At 39.9% G+C, this 27,834-nt stretch overlaps 1 protein-coding gene and 1 long non-coding RNA gene across 2 annotated transcripts in view; one reads left to right on the top strand and one right to left on the bottom strand.

Moving 5' to 3' along the window:
* The first annotated feature begins 21 nt into the window (after window positions 1-21).
* On the top strand, window positions 22-26,545 carry vwc2 (von Willebrand factor C domain containing 2). Its single transcript, XM_057342500.1, has 4 exons — window positions 22-945; window positions 4,615-5,338; window positions 7,760-7,889; window positions 25,579-26,545. Exons 2-4 carry the CDS (start codon window positions 4,697-4,699, stop codon window positions 25,728-25,730), a joined length of 924 nt encoding a protein of 307 aa, XP_057198483.1. The 5' UTR covers window positions 22-945; window positions 4,615-4,696; the 3' UTR covers window positions 25,731-26,545.
* The window catches only part of LOC130559426 (uncharacterized), a 42,380-nt gene continuing 22,444 nt past the window's right edge, over window positions 7,899-27,834 (bottom strand). The window contains exon 3 of the long non-coding RNA XR_008963570.1: window positions 7,899-8,019. This is a non-coding gene — a long non-coding RNA (uncharacterized LOC130559426). The remainder of the gene's footprint in view (window positions 8,020-27,834) is intronic.

Raw genomic sequence — 27,834 nt, 5'->3', positions numbered from 1 at the left:
ACGTTTATTTTCAGTGTGTAACCTGGGTGCTTTTAAAAGACAGATGTCTTTTAAATTTAACACGGGGACCCCTCACATAAGGATGATCAGTATGCATGACATTTTCAAAAATGGAAAACCCCTGTTTAATAAAGCCACACAGCTCGAGAAAAACGCTTTTGGAACCTTTCTTTTAAAAGTGTGTGGTGATAAATGTCCCCATAACCACAGCAAAATCTGAAATCATCTACATTGTGGAGACCAGCCAACAGTTCTCAAGGGGAAAATGACTCTATTTGGTGTGTGTCCACGTCTTTTGTTCCCCCCCCATACACACCATTACAGTGCAAAAAACAGCACACAGAAGCAATCAATGCAAGCTTGCAAGTCCTGGCGAAAAACTCCAAGTGCATTTTTCATCAATTTTGCATTTGCACATTCAAATTTCACGTTGTCATCAGAGTCTCCGCCTGAAGCAAAGCCATAACTGTAGCCTGCTTGTGAAAACAGGCACGCTTTGAACACATTTAAAAAGCATCTTTAAACGGATAGGCTCTGTCGTAACAACGCGAACCAATGATTAATCATATATGGAGAGAGTTTCATCAAAGGAAAGCACGGGAATGTGCCATCTGCTGGCCAGAAAGGTGACGCGCTATTTTCATCAAACTCTTCAATACGTGACGTTATGCTTTTGTCACCAGAAGCTGAGGAGTCCGCTCTTGTCTTTCTTTCACTTCTCCAGAAAGCGCAGAGGAGACTTTCGCAGCCCTGACGCCCTCGTTGGAGACGCTATCTGAACACAAACACAGTATATGATGAACGCAATGGGGAGTGATGGGAGCGTTCAGCAGTGTTAAGTGAGCGCATTTGTTTGGTTATCTGGAGTGTGCATGGACTGATGAACGCTGTCGAGCCTCCAACAACTAACTGCACAGATCACCGACACCGAGAGATAGAATGCAGGTACGGGATGTGTTGCATGTCTTTGCGTTTCTTTAAATGCGATCGTAAAGTAAAAGTTAGACGTGAGAGTGGAGTGCGCTGCGTGAACGATGCGCTTCAACGTGCCATATTGATATTGACAGGCGAAGACTGAAGTATGATATGACGAAATATTATTTTTTTGAAGTCATTTTCATTACCATGCATGATTAACTCATGTAGGTGATATACATATTAAGGTGCAGCAGGAATTGATTCGTATTCTCTGCTTTGTGTCGCAAAATTATCTGCGCCTTCATTCACAGTCCTCGAGCTGCCTCGTATGAACCCTAAATAATTGTCTCAGTCCTCAAAGTGATTTGACAGCTGAGATGTTGCACTTTCTGTCGCTGAGGTCGTTAAACGCGCGTGCCTGTGTGCGGATGAAGATGTGATGCTTAGAGTGGATGTTGTGGATGCTGCTGTGAAAAGACACCTGTGAATCGCATCAACAGGCTCGAGAGTACGGGGACAGGACTTGAAATAAATGCATCGCTTTTTATACTAGTTGAGATTCATAATTAAATATGCGATGGACTGGTATGACTTTATAAACTTCACTGTGCAATTGATATGTAGATCACCATTTCATATTTCCCCCCTTAGCCTCTTTCGCCTCGCATGTATCTTTTTCTCTTCGTGTCATTTAACATATTTAATTGAAGTGAATTGATTGTGCTTAGATGGACAGAGAATGGTCCATTCACCCCATCCATCCTGAAATTGATGCGTGGAGGTGCGACTGGGAGATTGCTGTCGCTATGTGTGATTACACTCAAGGCAGTCAGCCTTCACACATTGCCAGCATGGGAAAGTTGCATGTCTGCTCAAAAATAATTTATTTTTCTATAGTATTTTCGTGTTGCCTGTTTATGTGGTAATCTGCAATAACTGCATCAATTTGATTGACAATATCTAATTTGTAATTAATGAGGAGTTAACCCCAAAATAAAATTCTCAATTCACCCACCCTCATGACATCCTGCATATGACTTCACTTATTTTTAAAGGTATAGTTCACCCAAAAATGAAAATTCTGTCGCCATTTACTCACCCTCAAGTTGCTCCAAAACTGTATACTTCTTTTGTTCTGTTGAACACAAAGATATTTGGAAGAATGCAAGCAATTTTCAGTTCTTGGACATCATTCACTACCATAGTAGATAAAATATTGTATCATTTTTGTTCTATTGAACACAAAATTATTTTGAAAAATTTAGGAAAGCAAACAGATCTGGGGGACCTTTGACTACCCTTTTAATCTTTCCTACTATAGCAGCGATTGATGTCCCAGAACTGAAAATTGCTCACATTCCTCCAAATATCTTTCTCTGTGTTCATCTGAAAGAGAAATATCTGTTACTTTTTATACATAGTGGTACTAAAATGTTAAAACTTCAAAAAGTGCATCCATCAAAAAAGAAATCAAAATGACTCCAATGGGTCAATAAATGTGTTCTGAAATGAAATTATGTTTATGAGACAAAAATGTTTATTATTTCAAGATTATTTTGTGAAACAAAACAAAGCTCTACAAGCTCTAAACTAAAAAATGATGTTCAGTGAAATATGATATGATGATATGATATAATACTTTATTGTCAGACGAGTCTGAAATTTGTCTTGCATGACAATACCATATTTTCACAAAAATCACACATACACAACAATCTCATACCACCTTACAACAAAATAACATCATGTAACAATACCTTCACATAAACATCAATAATTCCATCGCATATCTTAAACCCTTGATTTTTGATTGGATATCTTGTTCAACTCTAATATTGCTTGGTATACAAACGAGTGTTTGAACATCAGTTTGTTGAACCTTGGAACTCTGTATCTCCTATTTGATGGTAATAATTCAAATTCCTTATGTAAAACATGGTTAGAATTAGAGATGTTATTTGCTAGACTTATCAAGTTAGGCTGATAGACCTAACTTCCGGTAGGCTGAATCATATATCTTCTCTACAGACTGACCCACAATCCTTGAGCAGATCTTTATTTGATTAAACAATTTTGTTTTTAAAGTAACAGATGAACTTTTATACCATGTAGAATTACAATACTGCAACGTACTCACAATCACAGATCTAAAAAATAGCAGAAGGATCTGTCTTCTTACTCCAAAGGATTTAAGACGTCGAAGAAAGTAGATTCTCTGATTTGTTCTGTTACAAAGAGTATCAATGTGATCTTTCCAAGATAATTGATGATCTATCATTACACCTAAGTACTTGTATACCTTAACCTGTTTGATTTTTTCCTTATGAATAACAACTGGCAATGGATGAGTATCAGACATAGAACCAAAAATGATTTCTTCAGTTTTACTACTATTGATATAAAGCTTATTATTCTCGCACCAGTCCACCAATTTAGACACCCCTTGTTGATGTAACCCAGGACTGTCTGAATCATTCAACACTGATATTAAAACAGTGTCATCAGAATATTTCAAAACATATAAAAATATGAAATATGAGAGATCATTTCAAATCTTTTTGGTTCTCATGTCTCTAGTTGTCATGATATTCTGTCATGAGACGTGCAAGAGCCAGTGAGATTGGAAGTTATTGATGTGACACCCTATTTTTTTAAGCACTTGAATGGGTTTGCTTTGGTTTTAAATTAGCTAAATAAGGTCAAAATGATAAAGCTGAAAATGCTGATTAGGACGTACTTTTTAGATCTTCAACATGTTGGGACCTATACAGTAGTAGAAAAAAAATAAAGAGACCACTCCAGTTTAGGCTTTAGACCCGATTCACATTTCGCGTCTAAAACCGTGCGGAAAACGCAAGCTGCACTGCGTTCTGCTTTTTTTCCAAAGTGCCTGGACTTTGCGCTCTCCTGGCATCTGTCGTCGCTAAGCAACCATGGGCCACGATAGCCGTTGAGACGAGGAGGTATAAACAAAGAATATATGGATTATATGCACTGAAAATACCTTGCAATAACTCTGCTACTAGATTTAGTTATGCTGTGATCATCTGTGTCTCCATCTTCATTGAGCTTGTCTACATTGGCTGGTTGGTTGTTGTCACATGACCTGCGGTGCGCTTGCGCCTTTCTGAAAAGTTGAGATTTTTTCATCTCGATGCGGCGCCGATGCGCCTGAAAAAAAGAGTGCGTCGCTCCACATGCGCGTCGCCCCCTATTTCGCAAATAAACATGCGAAATGTGAATCGGGCCTTAATAAGCATTTCTGCATGTATTTGTGGTAATTCCAGTCCAAACCTCAAGAGTGACAACGTCATCCAACAGAAATGTGGAAGACTGAGAAAATGCAAAGACGCATGAAAGTTGTGAAAAAATCATGCATGAGAAACAGTATGGTTTTGTTTACATATGAATATAAACTTGTTATCTTTGTTATATAAACATTGCATCTTTTTTGTCATTTTGACCAGTTTGTATCGGTTAAATTTTCTGAAAATACATGCAAACAAAAAGCAATATTTTTATTTAGAATTTGGAAGAAATATCATCACTAGAATGTTCATTACAGAATAAAATATAAAATTATAATTTTCCTTTAACTTTTGTAAACCTTAAAAGAAGTGAGTTTGGTTCAGCTGTTGACTTGACTTTACAGCCTCTGTCCATGGTGCTGAACCCTACAGTCTGCCTGTTTTACAGATATGACGAAGGTTTTGTTGCTGAGAACTCCAGCTGAGATTTAGGGATTGTTATGTGAGCTCAGGTGAAGTCCCATCATTTTATGCTGGTGGAGAGGAGAGAGATGCTTCACTCGGCTGCCATGACAACAGGACTTATCTTTGTCAACTGGCTCTTGTACACCAGCGCATGGGGTAACCCCATTGTGTCTGTGCCAGAGGGCGGAGAAAAAGAGCGTTTGGAGAGAGTTCTGACCCAGGCCAAGGAGAGCGCGCTGAGTCCCAGTGCAAAGCAGCGTCTGGAGGAGATTAGTAATCTTGAACTGGAAGGGATCAATGGGGGAAACAAATCCAGTGCTAGAAACCGATCCAATTTAAGTCCCATGAGACAAGTATCCAAAAAGACTTTAGAAGCCTGGGGTGAGCAGACCGAAGAAGCTCCCACGGAGGGGGCGAATGTATCTGTCGAGTCCGTCGATGAGTATGCGTACCCCGATTACAGGGGTAAGGGCTGCATGGATGAGACAGGGTTTGTGTTCGCCATAGGGGAGAAATTTACTCCAGGACCCTCTACATGTCCCTGCTTGTGCACCGACGAAGGTCCACTGTGCGCCCAGCCAGAGTGTCCGAAACTTCACCCCCGTTGCCTGCGTGTTGACACTAGCCAGTGTTGTCCACAGTGCAAAGAAAAGAAAAACTACTGTGAATTCAGAGGGAAGATCTACTCATCTCTGGAGGAGTTTAAGGTGAGACCACTGCATTAAATGTTTCTTTATGCAAATGCCATCTTGAACTGAGTTTATTCTTTTTATTCTCTGTGTTCTACCCCACAGTGGCCTTTATTTTATGAAAGCATACTTGAAGATGGGTTATCAATGCATTCAGACCTTTACTCGTTGAATCTCTCTTTTCATTATGGAGTGGAATTGAATTTTTTTGGTCCAATGGAGGCTTCTGTCAAGTAGAAGAAATCTAATGTGTGTGCATCATGTCTTGATTATGTATTGATTCCAACAACCCAAAAATGAGTTTTCAAGATCGCACGTTTTTTCATTTTGCGTCTATAAATCTTCCAAAGGTTCAGCTCGGGGAAATGGCTCACAAGAAGATAAAATGCTATATTCATGTTTTTATGATCTAAATGTGTTAAGAGTTCAATTATTATGTGGAGGTAATGGTGACAGATCTCACACGTGGTATGATTTGAGCTAGAGGAAAAAGCTTTCGCTGTTGGGCCCTACTATGATTCTCGCTAATTTCTCATCAAGTTTCAGACAGCAGGTGCATAAATGATTCTTTTTGAACGGCGTATCTTGGCCCATAGTGTAGCCAGAGGGATAGTTCCCCCTTTTTTGCTCTGCGGTTAATGTCTATATTCAATTTCAATAGGTTCCTTCTCTTCCTGTATCATTGGAGTCATTATTCAAAACACCTGAGCCCTGGCAAGCAGTGAGATTTATTATTGCAGTCAGTATTAGGGCTTTTCACAAAGAGCAGCAATGGCCAGGACTGGATTTATTGGTTTAGCTCATGGCGCCTAATGCATATGCAGACTGCAAACTTAACAATTAAATCCTCAGTAGAGCAAAACGAGTCCTATATCATATCTGTACGACATATCTGTGGATTCTTGCTTATTTCTGAAGAACTTTTCAATTTTAGGGCCCCTGTGAACTTTCCTAGTTATTTTCCACCAATAGTAGGTGACACATTGTCATCTGTTTTATTTGCTTAAGATGGTCTCGAGATATATAAATGGTACTGGCTAAGAAGTCCTTTATGTTTTCTCCTGGCTCGGAGGCAGAGAATAAGCACTGAACAGAACTGAACATTTTGTTCATACTGTATATACAGTGTGTGATTTGTAGGCCATCTGTAGAGCTGTCACACCAACGGTGCAGACATCTACTCTGTGACAGAAAGGCTCTTACATAAATACAGTTTATGTTAAAGGGTAACTCCGGCCAAAAATGAAAATTCTGAAATGAAAATAACCCAATTGCTGGGTTAAAATGACCCAAGCATGAGTGGAAACAACGCAGTAGTTGGGTTGAAATAACCCAGCATTGGGTAATTTTTAACTCAGCAGTGTGTCTGTCCTATATTTACCCAACATGGCTCAAAAACATCCCAGCATTACAGATTTTTGGCCTTGTGGAAAATTTTTTGGCCTTCTGAAGAAATACAAGCTAAAACATGCTTGGTTATTTTCAACGCACTGTTGGGTCAAAAAGGGACAAACCCACAAAAATATTTACATTATATGTGACCCAACAATGGCTTAAAACAACACCCTCCCCTCCTAGAATGTTTAGATGTCTCCTCTATAAAAAATAACACATTAGCTGGTTAGTGTGTTAATTGGGAAGACTAATTAACATGCTAACTAACATTTGGAGTGGGGGCTGATGAGTTCAATCATGTGGTTTTTATAGGGACACATCTAAAACATTCTGGGGGGACCCGAGGACTGGAGTTGAGAAACACTGGCTTAAAACAACCCAACATTCTGGGATATTTTCAACCCAGCGGTGGGTCAATAAGGGACGAATCCAGCCTTTGGGTTGTAAATTAACCTATCACTCTTAAAAATAAAGGTGCTTCATGACGCCATAGAAGAACCTTTTTGTCTAAATGGTTCCATAAAGAACCTTTAAAGCCAGAGTAAAGTGACATTAAAATATGTGTTCTGAGTTTGTCACACAACAGAAAAGTTTGTTATTAACCACACAACCGAATTTGAATGGAGAAAAAACATCCAAGTAAATAAAACATTTTACCCATTTAACCCAAAAGTAGCTAAAACAAATGCATTCCCAACACAAAAAAAGATGCTGGGTTATGTTCAACCCAGTGTTGGGTCCAAAGGGGTTGAACCCAATCATTGGCTTATAAATTAACCTATACTGGGTTGTTTCGAGCCAAAATGCAGGGTTGCTGTAACCCATTGTTGGATCATATATAAACATTTTCTGGCTCAATATAACCCATTTGACCATTTATGACCCAACGCTGAGTCAAAAATAACCCAGTATTTTTTAGTGACACTAGTTTTGGTCTGACAAAAAAAATGAGCCTTTGGGGGAGTGACGTGTCTTGTTGAAGAAATCCTCAATATAGCTACAGTGTCTCAGTGTTTTCTGATTGGCATCTACATACATTTCCAGGTGTCTTCATGTGAGAAGTGCCGTTGTGAGCCAAGCGGAGAGGTTTTGTGTTCGGTGTCAGCTTGCCCACAGACAGATTGCGTTGATCCAGAATATGAGCCCGACCAGTGCTGCCCAGTGTGTAAGAGCGGTAAGTGGATCTGCTCGTCCAATCCCTCCATCTCTCTTTCTCTCCCTTGTTCCTTTCAAACCGCTATCCTCTGTAGTACCAAACCCCTGCTGTGTCCCCCAGGAGCTACAGAGGTAGGCTAGAATCGGTTCTGTTAAAATGACCACAGAGACTTGCTGTCAATTACCAGCAGCGGACAAAATTCACAGAAAGCCAGCACGAAGCTCCAGATCTCACCCTTCACCATATGCATTACGTGTGCATCCATCTCATTGTTCTGTAATAGCCAGTTTACCGCTAGTGAGGTAATGCAAACCCAATGAGATTATATTTGTCTGCAGGCTTTTGTTTAAGATAGTTGCTGAGATACATTATTCAGACAGCAATAGCACTAATGAACCCATGAGGCTCTCTGCTTGTTTCCAGGAGGTGAGGTGATTAGCACAGGCAGGTGTTTCAGCTGCTTACCATGGCCCTGGGGCACAAATGATTAAACTTTCACACGTAAACAATGTTTTTTAGTCTGTTTGGCTGCAAATACAGAGGTAAAGGTTTCTTTTCAAAGCAGCTGGCACATAAAGGAGGAAGCCTTTTCAAAGCTGTTATTTGGTTGCCTGTTTGTTTTGTTCACATGAAAAGTCCCCTTGTACTTTCTTGCTCTGTTCATAAACCTATTGAGCCTCCCGATGCGGTGGCCGGTTTGAAATGTAGGTGGTTTAATTACGTTGCCTCCTAAGGTAACTCGTTTTAGCCGGATCATAAGGCACCAGTGCTTGTATCGTTTTCTGAGATAGGCAATCCCGCAATCTATTGCAAGTAAAAGTATAAATTTAAGATGGTGGAGATGTGGGTATTGTTGGTGTTTAATACTAAACATATTTTCATACTGAAAATTATCAATAAAATATTGTACAGTGTAATGTTTTTATTAAAATTGTATTAAATTATCACAAATGTATGTGTGCTATGTAATCTCAGCCTAAGGCACACAAAATTGGAAACACTGAAGTTGGCATCTGGTTGAATTCTACATGTTTCCTGAGAGACGTTGGGCCATCGTAGGGCCATTTTTACGGCCCTAAACATGTTGTTAAACGAAACAAACTGTGATTGGTTGCTTTACATGCAAGTCAGGCAGCCTTTGGGGATGCTAACTGCTTGTTGTGAAATAAGGAATGCCATTTCCAGGTTCACGCCTTCATTCATTTGAGACTCAACAGCCGTTTACCTTACCCTGACACACAAAGTAAGCTTATTATAGTGATTTAAAATTTAAGGATTTTGCAGGAAATGTTAGTTATTTCTCAAACACAAAATTTTTAAACACTGAATGTAAAGACTTTACATGTGAATTTGGGATGGCGAAAAAGGTTAGACTTAGAAACTGGGCAATTGTACGGTTACAACACACAGCACATCACATCACATCACATTGCGCACACACTAGGGTAGAAGCATAGACATTAGGGTTGAAGAGGCAAAAGTTTCACCAAAATCGTATAAAAAGACCCTCGACGTCATATTTATTTTATAAGACAACAAGTAGTTAACCTGTGCGTTTCATTGTCGATTTTTGCCAGCAAACATTCCCACTCAAAGCCAGCAGCTAAACGGTTGCACGTCTTTGAGCAACAGACATCAGTGCTTTCTTTACTGACTGAATCAAGTTAGTCGAATTAAGCTAGTTTGTGTGAATGAATCGGTTGAATTAATGACTCATTAATTAAAAAATACTGTCAGTTTAGTGTTATTTTTTAATTCTGATGAGATGGCACTGATAAGTTTAGCAATCTCAGTCTCCCTATTTAACCACGTTGGCCCCCAACTTGATAAAAACAGAAGAAAAACTCTGAATGCATAAGAAAAACAAAACATACTATTTGTACACGGATGCTTTCACTAGCGGCAGGCAGCTTCATTCATGTTTACGATTCATTTTTTTGCATGTTGAAATGATGCAAACCTTGCGTGATTGTGCGAGTGTTTACTAACCTATAAATAACATAAAAATGATAAATAATAGTAACATAACTTACATATTTCTGTTGAAATCGATCTTGGAAAAAATGGGACATATGATTTGTTCAAAAAGAAGAAAAAAGCAATTTTACCTTACAGACTAGCAAACCAAAGCTGACAATCCTCATGTTACTTTTAACAGTTAGTCATGTGAACTGGCGTATTTTGCATACTTTTGCATTTTTGTGTATAGAGCAATGCAATATAGATAAAAAGACATTGATACAAAGTTACAAACCTTGTTTCTCCAAATAAATCAAACCATTTGTTCTGGCTGAAAACCACTCCATCCTGTTTCCTCAGTTTCCCTAAGAAACTGAGTTACACAGAAACTACCCAACACGGAGTAAATGACCCAAAAGATTACCCAACTGTCTCAACCCACTGAATAAGTTGAAAAAACAATCCAGCATTTTTGTGGTGTATATTAATATTCTTTCTTGTTTGCTATTGGCATCTGATAAAGCGTTTGGACTCAGCTGTGTCCCAGCGGTGATGTGTGATGTCGGACTTAACAAAATGATCGAGTCCATACCTTTTGCCATCAGTTTGAAGGTCTGCCTACGTCGGTCTATGTAATTCTATATATTTATGCTTATTAGAGTATCACTTAGTAACGTAATAAAGGGAAACTCCACCCAAAAATGAAAACTCTGTCATCATTTACTCTCCCTCAAGTTGTTCCAAATCTGTAGCAACTGACATTTCTGGGACATTATTGACTACCATAGTAGGAAAAATTATTATATCATTTTTGTTCTTTTGAACATGAAATTAGATATTTTGAAGAATTTAGGAAAGCAAACAGTTCTAGGACACCTTTTGACTACCATTTCAATCTCCCAGAAATGTCAGTTGGTAAAGTTTTTGGAACAACTTGGGGAGTAATTCATGACAGAATTTTCATTTTGGGTTGGAGTATCCCTCAAACTCTCGAATCGATAGAGAATCGTGCCTTATGTGTTAGGAGCACTACTTGAGTTGCTGCCTATGTAGAGTGTTCTAAATCATTATCACTTCTGAGGGTTCATGACCGTTAAAGTGCTCCCAAAGAAGGCAGCTGCCTTTGTAGACCGCTGGCAGCGAAGCAGCTCACTACGTTGTTCTGGAAGAGAGCTGTTATCTGATTGTGCGTGTTTTTGTTCTCTTTTTGGCCAGAGGAGTGTTTTGTGAGGGAAGAGGAAAGAAAAGCTGTGACTTCGGGTTAGTGTGCGAGTGTTCTGTGATTGGAACACATTACAATGTCTCGGCAGAAGTTTTCTGAATCAGCGTGGGTTATACAGAGCTGTTTGAGATGCTTTCAGACAGCACGTCCAAGACTGTTGCTTCATTTGTTCGCTTGGATCCTGATCTAATATGGCACCTGCAGCCACGCAGCCTCCTTCAGCAAAACAGAAATGATGACTTGGTAAATGGATCTCTGACTCGGCAGCAGGGGAAGGGCTGATGTGGGCCAATTATTTTAAAGAGCACACATGTTTCAATGAATCATCTTGCCATTTGTCGAGATCCTGCTAAGATTTCCTTATCGAAATATCTCGCCTGGTGTTTGGGAGTGAAACGGAATCCAAAGGAACGGAGGCGGGTCGATTTCATCAAGTCGCAGCATGCAGAATTCAGCTTTCCAAATGTACGTGCACGAGATTACCGCTGCCTGGCGATTCAAAAGCGCATCATAATACCACGCTTGACTCTATTGCGCTCGCCAGGATGTCTGTAATTTGATTTCGGCTTTGACTTGTATAGATAGGTAGAATCATTTCAATGGGCTGATTGCATTCGCTGTGCTTGTGTGTGTCGAGCGGGGGCTGAAACGCAAGTACGGTGGGTGAGACCTCTGAGGCTTCTGCTGCGAGTGTCTGAGGTACAAAGACTCCGGCGCAGATGCAAGTCAAGAAACAGCCAGATGCTCTGACCCCCTGAGACTTGCGCTCCTCAAAGTAAGACTTCAAAGCTTGGTGGCTTGACATCTCTGGATAGGTGCCGGTTGCGTAAGGGCTGTGAAAGCCGGTTCTAACTCATCCTCTACTGTTGATAATCACCTGAGCCATAAAAACTTTCAAGGTCTGAGGACTCGACGCAGAAACTTTATCAGCGTTCCAATCGAGGTTCCCCATAAACCGGAGCAGAATGATTATTTAATTGGCATCATTAAGCGGCAACTACCATCTGATTGACTCCGCCATTGTGTGAATGAAAGCCCTCAGACCGGCCCCTTTGAGAAAAATGTGGTGTCTATGCGATGAAATGATAATAGCTGCAGAAGAAAGTGGGGCTGTCGTCTTCATTTCCGTTGGCAGACTTGACGCTGAATGGGGACAGCGCCGGAGAGAATCAATTTCTAAATGGGTTGCAAGCATTTCTCTCATAATCATAATCGTATGCTCGGTTCACGCTCACCACGCCATACCCAGCAGGGGTACAAAAGCCTCCCCCCATCAGTTTCAGGTCATAGAAATCACACAATTCAAAGGATGTAACTGCGTGTAATTTGTTGGCTTATTGAAATTTTCTGTAATGAGCCGATTCATTCATGATGATTCATTGGCGGCCACTCTCGGCAGTAAACGTGGCTCAAGACCACCTACACCTTTTACACTGTAGGGTACATTTCAGGCTGTTAGCCTCAGTTTCATTAATTTTAAGATGGCTTATAAAGCAGTCATGAGGGCTGATATCTCTATTTGTTGCTAGCGAAGAGTGGAGGTAAGCACCTCTTTCTTGGCTGCTGAATGGAGTATTATGTTCCTGTGCGGCGCGCCGCCTGGGTCTGTTGTTGAAGGAGTACGCTTTGGAGACACTTGAGGAAGTGCCATGGGGGGAGATGAAAGTGAGCGCTATTGCTAATATCCACCCCAGGCAGTTGTTCATGAATATCAAAGAACATCTGCGAGCGGCAGCAGCATTGCGACTCAAAAAGAACGGGAAAAACATTCAATTCCAGTCATCACGCTCCTGCAATTCGTTCACCGGGGGTCTGTCAGTAAATAAGAAACTTGCCATCCAGTGATATTTTCAAGGATGCTGCACCTATGTCACCGTTTCCCAAGATGCAGTGGACCTCTTAGGAAAGGATTGAATTAAAAACAGCAGCAGCTCTCCACATTCAGTCGGTCACTATAAAGCGAAATGCTTTCCCTACTTCACCTTCTTTTTGTTGACCTCATCTCATCTCCTTGACAACGTGGGGGGAAACAAGCCCATTTTAGAAAGGGCGCAGACATCGGGGTCGCTGCTAATCTTTCAAGGTTGCGCTAAATATTTTCAGCATCCCATGATGCTGGGGAAAGCGTGATCGCTCGCATTTTTCAAGAGGACAATTGGGGCGAAATATTCATGGGGGCTTAAGAGAGGCCCTAGAAAACACTTTCAGGCTCCAGCTCATCTTAAATACTTCTTGCAATTCTTTCTTCCTCTGGAGAAATGCGTTAGTGGGGATTTGTTGCGCTGACGGTTTTATCCGTTTGTAATGGGGCTTGATTCTCTTTGATACTAAAGGGGAGAAAAAGAGGGCAGTGATTTTCTATGCACAGCACCTCCAGCTCTCTCTGTGCTCTTTCTCAGTCTTTTTGCCCAGGAGATATTCAAACTCAAAGCAGGAGAAGAGGATTTGAAAAGCAAACTGTGGAGTGTTTTAAGAGATGTCTTAAACATCTAAAAGCAATGCTTACATGAAAGCTCAACAAAAACCCTGTCTGACAAGGATTCGTAGTCCGTATGGAGTGACTTAGTCTATTTTGTTCAGAGTTATAGGCTTTGTTTCTGTGTGAATGACATCTGCATCAGAAACTTGTTTTCTTCTATCAATCACAATTTAGTATGCAAGCAGATGTAAAAAAAGAACCACCAATAAGAATTCATATGCAAAGGAAATATATTCATGTAAATCAATAGGGAATATTTAGCTTAAGTCTCATATTTTTTGAAAGTATAATACAATAAAAACATCTAAGACTGAAATGTACATCAAGTGTTCCCAGCTGATTAAAAGTGATAGGCCTCCTAATCATCCCCATATGTACTAATTGGCTTCGTAACTCTGTCTCCTCTCGTCTCCACCAATAAGCTGGTGTGTGGTTGGCGGTCTGGCTCAGTATGGCTGCCGTCGCATCATCCAGGTGGATGCTGCACATTGGTGGTGGTTGAGGAGATTCCCCACTTCCATGCAAAGCGCTTTGAGTACCCAGAAAATTATTATTATAGTTCACCCAAAAATGAAAATTCTGTCATCATTTACTCACCCTCATGTCATTTCAAACCTGTATGACTTTCTTCTGCAGAACACAAAAGAAGAAATTTGGAGAAAGTTGGTAACCGAACAGCACTGGCCCCCATTCACTTCTATTGTATGGACACAAAACCTATGCAAATGAATGGGTGGCAGTTAACAATATTCTTCTAAATATCTTCTTTTGTGTTTTGCAGAAAAAAGAAAGTCATACAGGTTTGAGATGACATGAGAGTGAGTAAATGATTACAGAAGTATTATTTTTGGGTGAACTATCACTTCAATTGCAGACATTGTGAGGAAGGAAAGATAAAAAAACATAAATAAGATAATTCATAGACTATCGTGCTTGCCTTACAAGTACTATAATTATAATAATGTGGAAATCTGTTATTAATATTTTAGTATACGCCCATCCACCAGCACTTTCAGAATAAAATTAAACCTCACAAATCTATCCATCCCAGCCATCGTTTCCCACAAAGCAAGTAAATTTAGTGGCATTTATAATGCATATGTACTAAAGAACTGCATTAGTGGGCTCAGTGGCGTGCACAGGGGAGGGGCCAGGGGGGCTCAAGCAAGCCCCTGCCTCTTTTGCCTGATACTACGTGAAGATGTCACTGATATGCAAATTAGCGTGTGACGTTATCTGGTGACATTTAGCTACGTTTCAGGCAGGCTTTAACTACTTTCCATTGAAAATAGTTGGCAACACTGGTCTCTAGTTACTTCACAGCAACAGCAGCAGCAGGTAGCACAGAAGAAATGTATTTGCCATACTGTTGTAGCTAATGCAGCAGCATGCAGGTTATGGTCCATCAATTCAATGCCCCAGTGTGCTTTTTTAAGTTATTAGTTTCAGGCAAGATCGGAAATTAGTTGAGGCAAGAACAAATATACGCTCAAATATATGATAAATGGGGAAGAAACGCCCCATGCTCAATAAAACTAAATATATTACTAATATATTACTGTTACTAACTGTCGCAACTGAAACTAAGTGTGAAAATGAATGAAAAAGTCGATTACAGCATTACATGTAGATCTGCATGAGCTGGCCCGTTTTTGCTGGGTTTAGCATTACAACCAGTAATCTGTTGAGATTAGTAACGTAATAGCCAATCAGAGGCGTCTAAATGAGTCACCTGTTCAGCAGAGTTTAAGTGCGCGATTGTCACTGAGTTCATCATAAACAACAGTGTAGTAGTCAACAATTTGCACAAAATTCCACACAAAAATGAAAATTCTACCATTAATTACTCACTCTCAAGTAGTTTAACATCCCTAGGACCTCCGTTTTTCCCCAGAACACAAATTAAGGTAGTTTTGGAAGCTTTCTGACTCCTCTATAGATAGCAACCCTTTAATGTTAACATCCCTGCTGAAAAAAACAATAGAAACCATCAAGTACATTTTAACAGTTTCCATTAAAATCACCAGTTTTTCCATGGAGATCATTACAAAATTATTTTCTTGGTGTGTTTTAGGGCATTATTCCAATAGGATTAATCTGTCAGATAACACCTCACCAATAGAATCCATCACATACTGTACCAGTAGACACCAGTATAGTTTCCATTAAAACCGGTACATTTTCTAGTGTGTTTTGGTCAGGATTCTATAGTTTTTTCAGGATATCTTAATTTTGGCGAGTTGGCATTTTAACTCAAGGGGAAAATATCTGCCTTTAATGGAAGGTTCATTTCTGACAGTTTTTAAAGCTGTTAAAGGAACAATACGGCGTTTTTAGGAGGATCTATTAACAGAAATACAATATAATATACAAAACTATTTCTTCAGAGGTGTAAAGACCTTACGTAATGAACCATTATGTTTGTAATACCTTAGAATAAGTTGTTTATATCTACATACAGAGCGGGCCTACATACATTGAATTCACCGCCATGTTTTGTACAGCAGCCCTAAACGGACAAACAACTCTACAACGCGCGTTTTCTCTTCCTCTCCGCTGCGGTATAGTGGTGAAATGGATCGCGGGATGATCCGTGATCCATATGGATCGTGCTCTCCGGTGCGGAACGCATGTGACCCGCGGATTAACTGAACGTTTATTCATCATCGAGTAAAAGAATAAAACGCGCTCTCGCTCGCTTTCCAGTTTCAGCTCCACCGTGCTCTCTCTCTCTCTCAAGCATCTGGACGAGTACAATATTAAAGCGGATCCAGATAAACAATGATGCTCAAAACTGCTCCGTCACACAGCTAATATAATACAGCCATAAAATATCGAAGGTGCCATAGGCATAGATGAATAATAAGAGGTCTGTACATGGAAATGACATATGGTGAGCCTCAAACGCCGGTGTAAACCGTGTGCATGCAAAAGACCACGGAAAAAGAGGCCAATCCCAACAAAACACTGACTGTGACTTTACACATGAAATAACGTTGCATACCCGCCCATGTTCTAGGCCCGCCAGACGTGCACAGCCGAATCATCGGAAGTTCTGTAGGTATTGTGAGTAGGGTTGGGCCATGTCTCCCAAACTGGCATCGGACAATGTCTACAGTGAAACCGACGTTATGAAGTGAGGCGCGTCTAGGCTCGAGCTGCGCAGAGACACGTCTTCTTTATACAGCGCGAGCTGGGCAGTTATCAAGTCAGGCATGTGTCATCTGTACAGTGCAAGCTTCTCAGGTGTAAACTCATGCGCGTCTTCTTTATACAACGCAAGCTGCGCAGACCCGCCTGAGTTTATCACTGTATAAGAAGATGCGTGTCTGCGCAGCTGGCGTAAGCTGAGCGTCTTCTTTAAACAGCTGCACAGTTATAAAGTCTGATGCGTCTGATCTCTATCGTGCAAGTTTATATGCCCCTTAAGGTCTTTGCACATACAGTCCGAAATTTTCGTATGCGTTTGTAGCGAGGAAGGCGGTGCGAGAGCCGTGGGGCGGGTAAGGCGGGGCCGGCGGCGTAAGTGGCAACGAGTGTCAGCTGTGCGACCGCCGGTCCCCGCATGCCTCACGGGGGAGCTCGGGAGGATAAGAGGACGAGCGACCGGACCATCGAGAGAGAGGACCGGGCCCGGAAATGTTAAGTTTTATTTAGTTTTATTTATGTTTGTGTGAGGTGGCTGCCGGCCTTTTACTTCCGTGTTATTGTTTGTTTATTTTTGATTAAAGTTTATTGTTTAAATGTTCGCCGGTTCCCGCCTCCTTCCTTCCCTACATTGAACTTTATTACAGCGTTTTTCGTATTTGGCGCTCGTTTGTACGGTGTCTCTGAATTGTTAAAAAAGGCCACTCAAAATGCTTGACGGATGCTAAAAACGCATAAAATCGAACCCGGTCCGAATTTTTTATGACGGACGAAAATATCGGAGGCAGTGTGTAAATGTGATTGACATAACGTGAGGTCGTATTTATTTTTTAACGTGCGGAAATTTCGGACGCAAATTTCGGACTCAATGTGCATTGGGCTTTAAGCCTTGTTTATACAGTATTCGTTTACAATGCAATTTGAAGCACAGAGCAACGAGTCACGTGACGAAAGTGAAAGGGACAGTTTTTCGAACCTGGGACAATATCAAGCAGGCTTCGCTCAGCGTATTGATACTGATTTAAGAAGGGGGCAATTCCGACTATATTGCCATTAGAACCCCTGCCGCAAGCAGTAAGAAGTGATCTTATCTACTTTTTTCATTTCACGCCTGACAGTAGCGATCTGTTTGCTGTGTGAGCTAGTGGCATGAGCCGGCACAGCGAAACAGCCAATCAGAGCAGAGCTCAACATTAATATTCATGACCCTTCCAAATAAGGTAATAATAGACCTTTTCATTCTAGGGACAAATCCTAGGGTTGTAAATGGACATGGCAAACCGTTTCTGGATAATTTTGGCACTTAATAAAGCCACATACCTTCTAAGTAGATATCAGAGAACAATTTAACATATTGTATCAATGAATTCTTTGGCACCTTTAACAAAATTTAACACAAATTCAACTTGATTCTTACTGTTTTGTTCAGTAAAATAGAAGTTAACAATATTTATTTTCAATATAGTATTTATTACCTCCCCATTTTGGTTTGAATTTATATTTAATAAATCATTACTGCACCTGTTTAGACACTGTAAAAATACACTTGTTAATGTATATGTTGCAGTAATAGTACTTTATTTTTAAGTGCACTTTTTCAGGATTTATCCTGGCCCGATCTTGTACACACGAAGGCTTACCGTACCTTTAAGTGGCTTAACCAAAGTGACTTTGACATGTACATTTACATTTAGTCATTTAGCAGACGCTTTTATCCAAAGCGACTTACAGAGAGTTCAGGGAGCAATAAGTGATATGTCATACAGGAGCAATAATATAACAGGTGCTAATACAAAGTTACTAGTTTCAACAAAAGCCAGACCAATACTGTACCTGTTGAGAGAAAGAGAGAGGGTTGGTTTTTTTTCTGACATATTAAAAGTTCTAATAAAATTAGATGAAGATGACATTTATTACGTAATATAAAACATTAATTTCATTTTAATCAAATAAAGCTTTTTTTTATAATTTTCAACTAACTTTTCAGCCCACAATAGCCAACTGAATTAACCAGTCTTACTAAATGAGCAAAGCTCTTTCACATCTTGCATTCTCTGTGGTTCACTTTAAATGATTCAAGGATCTCTTACATTCGCTAGTGACTGAAAAGTTCAATAGTTTAAATGAATCGGTTCAAATGAGTCATTCGTGTGCGAGTCGTTCTGAACGCAATGTGCGTTCATACTGGCGAACTCGTATACTCGTGTACAGTATACGCTGATTCAACGATCCAACTGCACAGCTAAAGACATTACAATGATGTACGTCATGTTAATTTAAGAAATTAAACGTACTTTGATACAAAACAAACAGCCGTGAAACACAGGCTGGCTCTTGTTCTGCAACTCTTTTTAGCGCCTCAGTGTGCTGATAACGAAACAGTTGGCGTAATGTCGCAACTGCAGTTACAAATGACAGTGTTAAATGCACGCAGCATTTCTTGTGAAGACACCCGACATAATTTTGCAGAGAGTCTGAGGCGGCACGACATTCGATGGAGGCGGCACGACATTCGATGGAGGCGGCCGCCTCCAATTTCTCTATGCAGGAAAAACCCTGCCCTTTTTTGGCCCGTCAGCCCCTGCCCTAGCAGAGGTCTGTGCATGCCACTGAGTGGGCTGTTATTTCACCTATTTTCAGTATAGTGTGAGTTCTGGTCCAGGCTGTTTCAGAGAGCATGAGCTCTAATGAGCTTTAAAAGATCATGGCATTTTCAAGATCCCAGCTTTCCTTTTTCTCCTCCTTTGCTTTTTATCTCAATTACCGCTGTTCCGTAGGGAATGCAATTAATCTCTGAATGGACCAAAGTCTTTAATGGTTCTCTCTCTTGAATTTAGCCTCTACAGCAGTGCTTTGATACGCGGTGAGGATAAGGGTCTGCTCAGCGTGATTAAACACTCCTCGCCGCTGCCAAAGATGCAGCATATGTGTACAACTGCAGTTCGCAGTCCTATGCAGTTCGCTTCGTTTCTGTTGGTACTGCAGCTGTTTATCTTCAACCATGTCTTCATCCTCCAATTTCCATTATGAATATACACACAATCTTTGATGCTTCACAATGTACAGGTATTATCATGATGTAAAAAACATGATTACCGATACCCTGTTTATTTTACACACATTATAATTTTTATAAATAATTCAGCACATGTTTAAGCCTTAAAAGCCAAAGTGGTTTCAAACTCTCTCTGCCTCACTGCACTCATATTTTGAGTGTAATAATTTTTTGCCCACTGTGAAGTAAAAATCTGATATTGTTACAGCCCTGATATGTACATTACCATTTACAAATTTACAAGTTTAGGGTCACTTACTCATTCTTTATTTGAATTATTTTTCACATTTTATATTAATAGTAAAGTAATTAGCATAAATGTAACTTACGTTGTAACAATAAAAAAAAATGAAATCAAATTATTTGTATATTTATAAATCAAATCCCGGGGTGATGGTTGCAGCTAGATATACACACTCTCTTAGGTGTGATAGTTGCTTTTACTATCATGTCATGATATTTGAGGGAGGGAATCTGATGTTTTCACTCTGAAATGATTATAAATATGATCTGAATGACGTTTTGACAGCACCGGACAGATATTCAAGATGATTGATGGGCCTGTGCATGTTTCATGTAGAGATGTGTCCTTGCGGTTTCTTTTTTTGAAGAGGCTGAATACAGAAGCACAATTTATCTGTTTGGCAAAGTGAAGTGAAAGATGCACCATGATAGCATTTCTGAACAACAACATAGCCATTTGTTAATTCATTGTATTGGCTTTGTTATTTTATGAACCGGATTAGAGTAATTCCATTCGGGTTGCTATATCTATTCAAACTGATTGGACTGTATTGTGGATAATCAAAATCCCCCAAATCCCCTAGACTGGCACTAAAAAATTCTACTGGATGTTCACCAAACTCACCACAGTCCCTCAGGCTTTTGTGACTCGTTTGCTTTTTCTAGCTAATCAGACAGTTTGTGTTAAATCAAAAATCCTTAAAATTCCACAGACATGACTGAATGCTCAGAGCAAGTCTCCTATCTCTTGTCATAATACTGCTGTCGGTTTGCAGTATTTACTTTTCTGTCTTTGCTTCAGACGACTAATTTTTTCTTGATGAGTCATTTTTTAGACCTGCATGATCCAGTGAATGATCAACTCTTCAAGGATTTGTGTGACACAGCAGTGCCACATTATCTTTTTTTAGGGCTGTCAACATTAACGTTATTTTTTTCATATTAACGCGTTAAAATATTTAACGCAATTAACGCAGCATCCGTTATATCACGCTCTTATTCATGTAAAGGCCTTTAAACCATTTAAGTGTGATTTGAAACAGTTGCTTTGACGCGTTCAGTGTAGACAGACAGCTTCTAGCTTTGGGATGCGGCACAACGCTACAGCGGTCCAGTCTTGTGTATACAGTCACAGGCTAAATGCTGCATCAGTGAATCTCTGTCAGACAGCGCATCAGTATTAAGTTCTATTTCGTGCTTGAATGAACAAAAACACACAAGATTATGTCAGAAAGCCCGTTTTGTCTAGCTTTTTCGTTAGCACAGATTTCAATGTGTTAAATAAAGAGTTGTGAAAATGGGAAAGGGCGTCAGATCTGCATAGAGTGGCAGCTCTTAAAGTGATACTTCACCCAAAAATTAAAATTCTGTCATCATTTACTCACCTTCGAGTTGTTCCAAATCTGTATGAATTTCTTTGTTCTGATGAACACGGAGAAAGATATTTGGAAGAATGCTTATAACCAAACAGATTTTGCCCCCCCATAGATGTGTGACGGAGCAGTTTTGAGCGTCATTGTTTATCTGGAACCGCTTTAATATTGTACTTTTCCAGATACTGGAGAGAGTGAGAGCGCTTTGGAGCTGAAACTGGAGAGCGAGAGAGAGCGCGTTTTACTCTCTTACTCAATGATGAATAAATGCAGTGCTCGAATTGAAGGGGGGCTGGGGGGATCCGGGACCCCCCATAAGGCATTAGGGACCCCCATAAGAATTAAAAAATAGACTTAGGGGTAGGGATGCACCGATACCATTATCGGGTATCGGCACCGATACCAAGCTCATGTACTCGTACTCGTACTCGTAATGACACGCCGATACCAATGACCGATACCTCACGTGATATACATAGAGCCCTATGATTTCCGCAATGCGCGGAAAACGCAGACAGAATCGAGGAATCCAGGCATAAAAACATAATTTGCTGTACAACACGGAATGGCACGGAATCTGGAAAATGTATTTTTCCTAACAATAAATTAGCGCTGAACGGCTAACAGCTAACGAAATATTCAGATACTGTTTAAATATGTATTCTGCTTGTTTTGCGTGACTGTGTGTGAAAGAGTGGTGCGGTTGCGTGTACTGAACCTGAACGCAATGTGCTTGTGAAGCTTTCAGCGCCAGCGTTTCACTGCATGAGGACACGAAGACATAAACAAACACCATTTGCGGCGATCCGTCAAAATAAAAGTCCGGTTAATTTGAACAAACGCTGTTTGCGGCGTCCCGTCAAAATAAAAGTCCAGTTGACTTGAACAAGTTATAATACACTCACATTTTACCACACCACCCCCCTTAAATTTTTTTATCATTCGACCACAGAGTATTTTGTTTACTATAGTAAACTGAAGTAAATGTGCTAGTAAAATTGTGCTACTTATCATAAAAAATTGAACTTAATTTAAAAAAATTACCAGAAATAAAGTATCGGTACTCGTACTCAGTCTTTAAAAAATGGTATCGGCGCATCCCTACTTAGGGGGGGTCCCTCAGATATTTTTATTTGTGTAAAAATAATAATGACAAAAGTGATTAAATTCATGCAATGGATATGGTAATTTTCGTGAATTAATTATTTGCAATAATTTATATTAAGTTTGTTTATGGGCTAGTTGTCATGTCTCTTTAAATTTTAAACGCCCGCCCCACGTCTAAAGACCGCTAAGCGCCGGATATCGTTGATGTGACTGCTTGATCGGCGTCGCTCCGGTGCAACTAACTTCAGCTAAAAAATGGAGAATAATAAACCTCGACTCGCAGTCGGGAAGAGGAAGCTTCTACTTTTTTGAGGGGTAATTTTCTCTCTCTATATATCTTTCCACTATATTTATCAACTCCATGTCGGGGCTTTTGTATTCCTTGCGTGAATTATTATTAGGCCTGGTTCTGGGGTGCTAGAGATCTCGATGAAGATGAGTGACAGCTTTTTAGTAATTATAAAGGGAGTGCTCGTTGTGCGGTTTCTGTGCTATATATAATGCATTCAGAATTGTATAAAACTTGTTTTTCATGCTGCTAAGACCAACGGCCACATACACGCTGCAAAGTTTCGGGAATTACATCGGCATATAAATGCGGGATTCACTCTTGAAATAGCTATGATAGCCATAGTTAGTTCCTGAATAAAGCCGAATAAAGCTGAATAAACTTTTGGACTGAAATTGTTGAATAGTCTGCTGACTGACTCATAACAGTTCCTTGCCGCCACCTACTTTACGTAACTATGTAAACTGCACTGAATTCCTTGAAAAATCCCCACTACACTAACTCACAGACTGACAGCTGGTCTTGTCACAATTTATATTTTTAATATCTAATAAACTAGTTTCTTGCATTTAAACAAGTCTTTTGGAACAAACATTATTATAACAAAGTGTCAATCATCCAGTTATTTTTAGGGAAAATAGTAAATACTACATTGGTAAATAATGCTAGAATTATTCTGTTGGACGTACACTACTGTTCAAAAGTCCTTTCTGTTCACAAAGCCTGCATTGATTTGATCCAAAATACAGTAAAAGAAGCCTGTTCTTTTATGTAAGCCTGATTTTAATAAATAGTATATAATTATGCATATTATGATCAAATATATTGTGTATTTTGTATAAATTGTATATTGCGAGACTAACCCCCACCAAAAAAAATCTTATGAAGGGGACCCCCATAAGAGTTGACTCAATTCAAGCACTGAATAAACGTACAGTTAATCCGCGGGTCACATGCGTTTCGAACCGGAGAGCACGATCCGTACGGATAACGGATCATCCCGCGACCCGTTTCACCATGATACCACGGCAGAAAGGAAGAGGAAACGCGCGCTGTAGAGTTGTTTGTCCGTTTAGGGCTGCTGTACAAAACATGGCGGCGAATTCAATGTATGTAGGGCCGCTCTGTATGTAGATATAAACAGTTTATTCTAAGGTATTAGAAACATAACGGTTCATTACGTAAGGTCTTTACACCTCTGAAGAAATAGTTTTGTATATTATATTGCATTTCCTTCAATAGATGCTCCTAAAAACCCTGTATTGTTCCTTTAATGTTAATCAATGAACAAAAGAAAAGAGGAATTCAATGTGTTTTGTAGCTTTTTGTAGCTTTAATGAGAAATAATTTAATCTTTATTCTAGAATTTACCATTAAAGACTGTAAAGTGTTTGAGAACTGTATATTTCCTACTTGTTAGACATGATAGCTCTCAATTATCCTGTACTTCAATGTTGAACGGCTGTAATTAATGTTAAAATAAAGGAAAAAGAATCAATTTAATGGAGACATTAGTTGCAGTACTAACTTCAGAATGTTGGCTTTCTTTCGTAAAATGATGCTGTATAAGAAATCTGTTGTTTCTACATTAATTTAGAGATTAAATGTGAAATTATTAGAACGTAAAAGTATATTTAAAAACATTGATGTTATGTGCGATTAATCGTGATTAATCACAGAAAAAAATGTGTGATTAATCAATTGACAGCACTATTTTTTTACTGAAGATGTTTTTACATTTTATTTATTTCACTTGTATCTTAAATAAGTGATAGTTCACCCAAAATGAAAATTCTGTCATCATTTACTCACCCACAAAGGAAGATATTTGGAAGAATGTCAGTAACCGAGCAGATATCGTCCCCCATTTACTGCCATAGTAGGGAAAATAAATACTATGGGAGTCAATGGGGGACGAGATCTGCTCGGTTACTGACGTTCTTCCAAATATCTTCCTTTGTGTTTAACAGAACAAAGACATTTAAACAGGTTTGGAACAGTCTGAGGGTGAGTAAATGATGACAGAATTTTCCTTTTTGGGTCAACTATTGCCCTACAAGCTGCGCCGATTCTTCATAAAACCAGATATTTTCTTATAGTACCCGTATTTAGGCCATGTCTCCTTTTTATTTGTCAATGTGTTAGTTTTGTCAACTTTCTGCTCTTTTATGTTTTTAATTTTCTCTAGAAAGTTTTCGTAAACAAAGGTTTTAGTAATAGTAGCTGTGTTAAGTTTTGAACTCTAGTTATGTATACATTTTTTATATTTTGGGAAAGTACTTACGTAAGACTATTTAAAAATGTGTGCAATTGTAAAAGCTTTATAGATTAGAACACTAAAAGTCAGAGTCTGCACTTGGGGCTTAATAAATGTTTATGGTTCACCATAAGCTCAGTGATTAGCTCTCTGAGATCACGATACGGTCAGATTTTATAGAAGGTTTGACACAGAACAGTGCAGTGCCGCTATTTTGACAGTGTCTTTTTTACTTGAAACACGCAGCACAGTTGCAACCGAGACGCGTCATCCTCTGCGGTTTAGGAATAAAAGCTGTCAAGTCCCTCAAGCTTAAAAGAGAAAGTCTCGCTTCGATAGAGTGAGCGCGGTGACACTGACGTAGAGTACAGCATTGTGTTCTGACTGACTGATAATGTGACAACATCATAAAACTTATATGAGGTCAGTTGACATCATTTCAGCTTGATCTATAAGAGTCACCGCCGCTCTAAAATAAGATTGGCCACTCAATGCCAGGGATTGCGGTCTTGTTGGCACATTTCCATACAGTTTTTATTTCTCGGTTTGATGCCGTTCCTCTCCTGTCTGTCACAGGGCCAAACTGCTATGCGGACATGGCGGTGATCCCGGCTGGCCGTGAGGTCAAGATCGACGAATGCACCATCTGCTACTGCACGTACGAGGAGGGCACCTGGCGTATCGAACGGCAGGCCACCTGCAGCAAGAACGAGTGCCAGCCGAGCTAAGGTGGCGACGCTCCCCGGCCTTCGCTCAGACAGCTGCGTATCGGCCGCCCCAGCTGCGGTCTGTATCGGCTCAGCACGGCGACTTAGGGCCTCGCACGCAGCCAATACGCCGGCCCCGAGTGATGTTACATCAGTCACGGCCATTTGTGACAGCTCATGACTATATGAACTCAGAGTGTCCAAAAGCATGCAGCGGATGGAGCGGATAACCTGGGAACACGACCAAAGGCCAGTGTGCTAAATGCTACATTCCTCACGCTGCGATGGAGCCTCTGAGTTGACATAGCGTCATGACGAGTGACATTCATACATTAGAGTTACACATATATAGCGTTAGAATCAAGAGGCATGGAGTTAAATTCAACTATATTAGTACTTCAACTTTATATTGAGATTTATAACCCATATAAAGGATATTTATTTATGTAAGTGCTGGTGAAACGATAACGATTAAAATATCTGATATTTTTTATAGCCGCTGTATTTTGATATGCAGTTACGTTTAATACCGGGTCCAACACAATCCATATAATGGGAATGTATTACACACCTGCCTGTGCGGCTGTCAGCTTGTCTGGAGGGAGGTTTCGTCAAAGATGACAAGCTGCAGTCAGCAATCGCATACAACATCTAGCCCGACGCCTTTTCAGGATAGTAAACGAAGCAGGATTTGGAAGGGAATCCAAAAAAAGATGGAAAAAAGATGCTTGCTGATGTTTGCGTTCATGTCTCTGTTGTGCTCTTAACTGAGGTTCATTTTGCTAAGAAGTGTTTTTATGTGCGTGTGTGTTTTCATGTTGCAAATAAATGGTTACACTGTGCATGATTGTTCATGACGCTTATTCGAGGTTACCTGAGGACAGTCACCGTTTTTTAAACATGCCATGCTTGAAATGTCAGGTTAAACATTAATAAATAGAAAGTGGGATTTAATAGGAATATTGAACTAGAAGTCGCAAAGTCAGCTGTCGATTCCAATAACTCAATAGTTTACATTTGACTGCATCAACAAAGACATCCAATAAAAAAGTCACTATAGATTTTATCACACTTCAGGTTTTCTGTTCCTGAAATTAGTATTTTAAATTAAAGGAACACATCACCCAAAAATGAAAATTCTGTCATCATTTACTCACGCTTAAGTTGTGCCAAATCAGAGCATTTGAGGGAAGCGGAGCGGCGCGTAAATATTTCTCATGGGGCGGATAGCGCCTTTCTGAAAATTCCGCTCTGCTCGCTCAATACGCTCAGAGTCGCTCTCTCAGCCCAGGGATTTGCTTTTTGCTGCTGGATTACAGTCCTATGTACACCGAGCCTGAAGCCTGAATAATAGCACAATGGCAAGGCATGCGTGTCCGACACATGTGATCTCCAGAAATTTATTATAAACTGAAAACAATTAGACTTACTAGACACATTTTATGTCGGAGCGGGGTCTGAGTGGGATTTGGTTTACCGGTGAGCGTGTGCGGAGCATGTGTGGAGCGTTTGCTTGGTCCGTGAGCGTCTGAGCGAAGCGCACTTTATTGAGTGGAGTGAAACACCGCTCCGTTTCGCTCACATGCTCTGTTCCAAATCTGTACAAATGTCTGTGTTCTGATGAACACAGAGAAAGATATTTGGAAGAATGTTTGTAAGCAAACAGTTCTTGGCCACCATTGACTACCATAGTAGGAAAATTTTCTTTGTAAATGTCTTTTTTTCTGTTAAAGGCAAAAGAAGATAATTTTAAGAATGTAGGAAAAAAACAGTTCTGTGCACTTTTGACTACCATTGTAATTTTTCCTACAATGATAGTCAATGGTGGCCAAGAAGTGTTTGGTTACAAGCATTCTTACAAATACCTTTCTCTGTGTTCATCAGAACAAAGACATTTATACTTCTATAACTGTAGAAGTCCTGACCAAAACCACACAATTGTAAAACACCACGAGCACACATAGACCATGATTTCCTTTAAACAAACAACTTGTGTTGAAAATACTGAAAACTAATTGGATGTGAGAGGCGCAGAGTGAAGCTGACACTTTTATGCAACTGGGAATATGCTCCACCACCAGGTGTGATATCAAAGAAGCACAAGTTAAATCTTGCATCAAAGTAA

Source organism: Triplophysa rosa, linkage group LG9 (assembly GCF_024868665.1).
Source record: "Triplophysa rosa linkage group LG9, Trosa_1v2, whole genome shotgun sequence".
Taxonomy (NCBI): Eukaryota; Metazoa; Chordata; class Actinopteri; order Cypriniformes; family Nemacheilidae; genus Triplophysa; species Triplophysa rosa.
This window is presented reverse-complemented; position numbering and strand designations above follow the sequence as displayed.